This window comes from Triticum aestivum, chromosome 7A (assembly GCF_018294505.1).
Source record: "Triticum aestivum cultivar Chinese Spring chromosome 7A, IWGSC CS RefSeq v2.1, whole genome shotgun sequence".
Taxonomy (NCBI): domain Eukaryota; kingdom Viridiplantae; phylum Streptophyta; class Magnoliopsida; order Poales; family Poaceae; genus Triticum; species Triticum aestivum.
This window is the reverse complement of record NC_057812.1, coordinates 676,747,594-676,755,117: the sequence shown is the minus strand read 5'-3', so window position 1 is coordinate 676,755,117 and position 7,524 is coordinate 676,747,594. Positions and strand designations below refer to the sequence as shown.

Here is a 7,524-nt window from a genome sequence, read left to right as displayed (position 1 = left end):
ACGGTCTATGAGGGTACATAGACAACACTCTTCCCTTCTCATTGCTATGCATCACCATGATAGATCTTGCGTGTGCATAGGAAATTTTCTGAAATTACTGTGTTCCCCAACAGATAGGCTCGTCAAGTTTAACCCGAGTATTCTGCGTGTGTGCAAAACTGGCTTGCACCCGTTGTATGTGAACGTAGAGCTTATCACACCCGATCATCACGTGGTGTCTCGGCACGACGAACTGTTGCAACGGTGCATACTCAGGGAGAACATGTGTACCTTAAAATTTAGTGAGAGGTCATCTTATAATGCTATCGCCGAAATAAGCAAAATAAGATGCATAAAGGATAAACATCACATGCAATCAATATAAGTGATATGATATGGCCATCATCATCTTGTGCCATTGATGTCCATCTCCAAAGCACCGTCATGATCACCATCGGCACCGGCTTGACACCTTGATCTCCATCGAAGCATCATTGTCGTCTCGCCAACTATTGCTTCTACGACTATCGCTACCGCTTAGTGATAAAGTAAAGCAATTACATGGCGATTGCATTTCATACAATAAAGCGACAACCATATGGCTCCTGCCAGTTGCCGATAACTCTGTTACAAAACATGATCATCTCATACAATAAAATTTAGCATCATGTCTTGACCATATCACATCAACATGCCCTGCAAAAACAAGTTAGACGTCATCTACTTTGTTGTTGCAAGTTTTACGTGCTGCTACGGGCTGAGCAAGAACCATTCTTACCTACGCATCAAAAACCACAACGCGGTATAGTGATTGCTTTTTGATCTTTAGAAAGAACCCTGTTCATTAAATTCGATTCAACTAAAGTTGGAGAAACTGATACCCACTAGCCACCTGTGTGCGAAGCACGTTGGTAGAACCAGTCTCGCGTAAGCGTACGCATAATGTCGGTCTGAGCCGCTTCATCCAACAATATCGCTGAATCAAGAATCAACTAGTGATGGCAAGCAATATGTATATACCCATGCCCACAACTCCTTTGTGTTCTACTTGTGCATATGACATCTACGCATAGACCTAACTCTGATGCCACTGTTGGGGAACACAGTAATTTCAAAAAAAAATCCTACGCACACACAAGATCCATCTAGGTGATGCATAGCAACGAGAGGGGAGAGTGTTGTCCATGTACCTCGTAGAAAGTAAGAGGAAGCGTTATGACAACATGGTTGATGTAGTCGTACGTCTTTACGATCCGACCAATCCTAGCACCGAAGGTACGGCACCTCCGCGATCTTCACACGTTCAGCTCAGTGACGTCCCACGAACTCTAGATCCAGCTGAGGTCGAGGGAGAGTTTCGTCAGCATGACGGCGCGATGACGGTGATGATGAAGTTACCCACGCAGGCTTCGCCTAAGCTCTACAACGATATGACCGAGGTGAAAATCTATGGAGGGGGGCACCGGACACGGCTAAACAATCAACTTGTGTGTCTATGGGGTGCCCTCTTCCCCTGTATATAAAGGAGTGGAGGAGGGGGAGGGCCGGCCTTCTATAGCGCGCCCCAAGGGGGGGTCCTACTCCCGGTGGGAGTAGGATTCCCCTTTCCCTTGTAGGAGTAGGAGAGAAAGGAAGGGGAGAGAGAGGGAAGGAAGGGGGCGGCCCCCCACCCAATTCGGATTGGGCTTGGGGGGCGCGCTCCACCTTGGTCGCCTCCTCCTCTCTCCCACTAAGGCCCATTAAGGCCCAATGACTCCCCGGGAGGTTCCGGTAACCCCCCGTACTCCAAAAAATGACCGAACTCGCCCGGAACCATTCCGATGTCCAAACATAGTCTTCCAATATATCGATCTTTATGTCTCGACCATTTCGAGACTCCTCATCATGTTCGTGATCATATCCTTGACTCCGCACTACCTTCGGTACATCAAAACACGTAAACTCATACTATCGATCGTCACCGAACGTTAAGCATGCGGACCCTACGGGTTCGAGAACTATGTAGGCATGACCGAGACTCATCTCCGGTCAATGACCAATAGCGGAAGCTAGATGCTCATATTGGTTCCTACACATTCTACGAAGATCTTTCTCGGTCAAACCGCGTAACAGCATACGTTGTTCCCTTTTTCATCAGTACGTTACTTGCCCGAGATTCGATCGTCGGTACCTCAATACCTAGTTCAATCTCGTTACGGGAAAGTCTCTTTACTCGTTTCATAATGCAACATCCCGTAACTAACTCATTAGTCACATTGATTGCAAGGCTTATAGTGATGTGCATTACCGAGAGGGCCCAGAGATACATCTCCGATACATAGAGTGACAAATCCTAATCTCGATCTATGCCAACTCAACAAACACCATCGGAGACACCTGTAGAGCATCTTTATAGTCACCCAGTTACGTTGTGACGTTTGATAGCACACTAAGTGTTCCTCCGGTATTCGGGAGTTGCATAATCTCATAGTCATAGGAACATGTATAAGTTATGGAGAAAGCAATAGCAGTAAACTAAACGATCAAAGTGCTAAGCTAACGGATGGGTCAAGTCAATCACATTATTCTCTAATGATGTGATCCTATTCATCAAATGACAACTCTTGTCCATGGCTAGAAAACTTAACCATCTTTGATTAACGAGCTAGTCAAGTAGAGGCATACTAGTGACACTCATTTTGTCTATGTATTCACACATGTACTAAGTTTCCGGTTAATACAATTCTAGCATGAATAATAAACATTTATCATGACATAAGGAAATATAAATAACAACTTTATTATTGCCTCTAGGGCATATTTCCTTCAGGAGACACCTGTAGAGCATCTTTATAATCACTCAGTTACGTTGTGACGTTTGATAGCACACTAAGTGTTCCTCCGGTATTCGGGAGTTGCATAATCTCATAGTCATAGAAACATGTATAAGTTATGAAGAAAGCAATAGCAATAAACTAAACGATCAAAGTGCTAAGCTAACGGATGGGTCATGTCGATCACATCATTCTCTAATGATGTGATCCCGTTCATCAAATGACAACTCATGTCTATGGCCAGGAAACTTAACCATCTTTGATTAATGAGCTAGTCAAGTAGAGGCATACTAGTGACACTTTGTTTTGTGTATGTATTCACACATGTGCTAAGTTGCCGGTTAATACAATTCTAGCATGAATAATAAACATTTATCATGACATAAGGAAATATAAATAACAATTTTATTATTGCCTCTAGGGCATATTTCCTTCAAAAATATCTCAGAAAAAAAATCTGCACCTTCGTCTAAAAAAAGGAAAAAAAGAAAAAATTACCACCACAGCCTACCAGCTAGTGCCACTTTGTGTAACCCTCCATTTAAAAAATATCAGCGGTCCTCACCTCCATCTAAAAAGAAAAAGTACATATAAAAAATAATCCACAACTTCATCGAAGAAAATTCAAAAAGATTTCTCATCGTGGCCAACCAGCTTGCGCCACATGGCGTAGCTGGTTGGCCGACCTTCCTGCATAGCTTAATGGGTTTAATATTGTACGACCGCAAGACCATGAGACTTTAATTTCTCCCCTTGTGTTGACCACCAATCCTACATTTTTAGTTCATCGATCATTTACACGACAGCGATTTGCTAGTTTAGTATTATAGAACATCAGAAATCAGAAGAAACGTTGTGAAGTTGCAGTGGTCAAGTAGAGCATTTGTGTTATTCAGTTGTGCAAAAAATTGTTAGCCAAATAGCCAACTGCTGTGTTTGTAGTTTTGGACCATAATACGAAACTTGTGTGATACAACTTACTTATTTTCAGGCAAAACATTGCTCCAAAGTACCAGGAATACATCCTATTTGCTACTTGTAAGGTAGCAAGGTGTAAATGTTCTGCAATCCACATTACCCAATTAAAACATGCCACAAGTAATGAGCATAAAAGGAACCGACCGTCAGGAGATTATATCATTAGCAAACAAGGGGTCGTTTTACTAGGTCAATGTCACTAGCATGCTTATACTTCCCCAAACTGCAAGCTGACGATATCGGTTTAAGCTACATGACAGTCGTCATGGCTTTTTTACTAGCTATCCGTTGTACACATTACATTTGCTCAAACACAAAACGTGGTTAACAAAACACGTGGAGGTACCAGTGTCATTTACCATATGTATATATATAAGAAGAAACAAGTACTGAAAGTTTGGTGCAAATTCAAATAACTAATCTAAGTGAAGTTTTCCTAGTTGCTTCCGTACAGAACCACCTTTGCTCCAAACTTAAAAACATCCAGACATTAAAACACTCCTGTTCAAAAAGCCGAGTGTATGCGCGTATGTATGAGCGCTTGCGTCTGTAATGTGTTCAAAAAAAGTAGCAAAGAAGATATGTATTCCCGGTACTTTGGAGCAATGTTTTGCCTGAAAAAAAGTAAGTTGTTTCACACAAGTTTGATATTATGGTCCAAAACTCCAAACACAGCTAGGTGTAAATGTTCTGCAAGCCGCATGTCCAACGCTGGGTGCTTGGAGAGACGCCAGGATAGATTTCCTACCGATTTTCGTGTTAACTGGCAGTTACTCCGTGAAATCCTGGCGTCAGACGCCATGTTGGCGCAAAGGAAGGCATCGGCGCTAGGTCCTTTTTTCTCCCACACCAGGCGTGTAGGCTATTTAATTACCGTTTAATTAGCGCCCGTTGTTTGCGTCTGGCGTTGAGGGGTAGAGCGCCTAGGTGCTTTCTAATTCAATACTCCCTCCGTCCGTAAATACTTGTCATCAAAATGAATAAAAGAAGATGTATTTAGATGTATTTTAGTTCTAGATATATCTCTTTTTGTCCATTTTGATGACAAGTATTTTCGGACGGAGGAAGTAACATTTAATTTTTCCTCCGTAAGCACCTATCTAAGAATCTGCCATTGTAGATGCCCTTGGGTCTTGTTTGGTACTAGTGTATTTTAGGAAATTGATGTGGATTATCCTAGTCAAACCCCTAAATCCTCACATATCCCAAAACACCGTTTGATTCTAGTGTATTTGACATGTTTTATCCCCACATTTACTCACAAATCCCCAAGCTGTGCATTTTTCTCAATACCTAATACACTATCTATACCTAGTGGATTGGGGATAAATGGGGATTTAAAGGGATTGGGTGAAGGTTGGGTTTCACCCAATCCCTGTGGGGTCAGGATTATCCCCGCCAATCCCCTCAAAAATCCTAGTACCAAATAGGACCTTACCTATTTAAAACATGCCACAAGTAATGAGCATAAAAGGACGTGACTGTCAGGAGATTATATCATTGTCGAACAAGGGGTCGTTTACTAGGTCAATGTCACCAACATGCTTATACTTTCCCAAACAGCAAACTGAACATGTAGGTTTAAGCTAGCTACATGACATTCATCATGGCTTTTTTTACTAGCTATCTGTTGTAAATTCGCTCATACACAAAACGTGGTTAACCAAACACGTGGAGGTAGCAGTGTCATTTACCATTTATATATAACAGAAGAAACAAGTAGTGAAAGTTTGGTGCAAATTCAAATCAAATAACTAATCTAAGTGAAATTTTCCTAGTTGCCTTCGTACAGAACCACCTTACTCCAAACTTAAAAACATGCAGACATTCAAATAATCCTGTTCAAAAAGCCGAGAACAAAATCCAAGCTGGCATACTGAGCCCACTGTTCCATAGCACAAACGATTGACTCCTATCAAAGAACCACCTCATAAAAAACACGTCGGAGGTCTCAGACTGATGCCACTAACACAAAGATTCCAACTCTGAGTATAGCGGCACATATGGCAGATATGGTGCCTGGGCCTCTCCAAGTGTGATGATCTTTCTCACTTTCCGACGATCCATATCATAACACCTTAATGTTTTAATAACTAGCCCATCTATGAAGAAGATCGAGTTACACTCTGTATCAATCGCAGTCCATTCAAAGTAACGGTGAACAACCCCTCGAAACTTTTTGACGTCTCCATCTTGACCTTTGTGCTTCAATTTCCAATCTTTGCCGGGATATCTAGTTGAATATCAGTATAATAATTATTATAAATAGTGTTCAAGCTGACATAATGTAAGCGGCCCTGTGACGGTTGAATGAAATCAAGAAATACATTACCACCACAGTCCACAAGGGGTATCGAAGCTCAACCATGATTCTCCCTTGGTGTCCACGACAGCTATACAAGGACGCCGACCGCAAATAGTTTGGAAATGCAAATAGCCGTTAAGAAAGACAGCTGCCGATCGAGGACCGGCGAACCTGAAATCTCGACCCAATCCCTTGTCCTTGTGAATCCATCCGCCAGTCTCCGACGAGTACACATCCACTCCGGTGAAGTAGCGGCTCGCATCCACTAGCAGCACAAACACATGGAAGTGGGCGGACACGGCCGGATCGAACCCCAAATGCACCGTGTCCACTTTGCCTGCAGCCTGACCGGGGTTAGGCAACGCCGCCCACTCCTCCGGGGTTGCACACGATGTACCAGAACCTGTCGCCTCCGGCGGAGGCGTCGTACCAGCGGCAGAGGAGGAGGCCGTTGCAGCAGTCCAAGAGGTCGAGGCGGCGGTGGCTGGGAAGGAAGGAGAGAGAAGGGCAGATGAAAGGGCAACCGCTCCCGGACGCATTGACGAAGTGTACGGTTGACATCGGGAAGGGGTTCTCGTTCGTGCTGTTGTAGAAGAAGCCGGCGAGTGGTTGGGGGAGCCGCTTGCGGTGGTCGGGGTGGTCGATGAGGCCGATCCAGCGCTTGGAGACGGCCTTGCAGCGGCAGACCACCTTGGCGGGTACGCGTGAGAGGATCTCGACAAGGAGGTCGTCGGTGAGCCTCTCGATCGCCATGCGGCTGCCCTTAGATCTGCACGGAAACAATGGATCAGCGAAGATGGCGGAGCAAAGGTTCTTGCGACGATCGTTGTGGTGATGCCCTGCATACCTTGCACGAGTCCGCCGAGCGCGACGAACCGCCAGAACGGACATGCCCGAAGAAGGCAGCGGCCGCATGGCCGACGTGAAGCGAAGACGGCCACGAACAAGCGTAAACCTAACCATGGAGCCTGGAACTTCGCCGTGATGTGACCAATGGTCCGTCCGTGAGAGTCTAATAAATAGGCTAAACTGTAGCAAGTCACACGTGCGCACGGCACCATCAGACGGACCATATGAGAAATTGCCCAGCTAGGAATTTCCAAAACTTTGGAGATTCAGCCGAAGATTAGGAATTCCTTTTTTTGCGGGTTAGGAAACTACCCGTCTGTGTCGCTCGGGGGGTGGGGGTGGGGGGCTCGGGCGGAAACCCAAGCCGCCGCCGCCGCCGCCCCCGTCCTCTCCATCTGCACCCCCGCGCGGCCGGAGGACGCCGTCGGTGGTGGGGATGTCTTCTCACGCTGAGATCCCTCCCGTAGGGAGCGCTCCGGCCGGCACGGCGTGGCGGACCTGGACGAAGCGTCTAGGCGGAGGAGCTTGGGAGCCGGGGTGGCGGCCCCGGGTGCTAGTGGTGGTGCTGCTGAGGTGGCCGTGTGGGCGGACCTACGGCGA

At 45.5% G+C, this 7,524-nt stretch overlaps 1 protein-coding gene across 1 annotated transcript; it reads right to left on the bottom strand.

Moving 5' to 3' along the window:
* Nucleotides 1–5,532: 5,532 nt before the first annotated feature.
* Nucleotides 5,533–7,060, bottom strand: LOC123154783 (F-box protein At5g07610-like). The gene is made up of 3 exons (XM_044573418.1): nucleotides 6,923–7,060; nucleotides 6,103–6,844; nucleotides 5,533–6,003 (listed from the first exon to the last, which is right to left on the bottom strand). Exons 1-2 carry the CDS (start codon nucleotides 7,036–7,038, stop codon nucleotides 6,430–6,432), a joined length of 531 nt encoding a protein of 176 aa, XP_044429353.1. The 5' UTR covers nucleotides 7,039–7,060; the 3' UTR covers nucleotides 5,533–6,003; nucleotides 6,103–6,429.
* Between the last annotated feature and the right edge of the window lie 464 nt (nucleotides 7,061–7,524).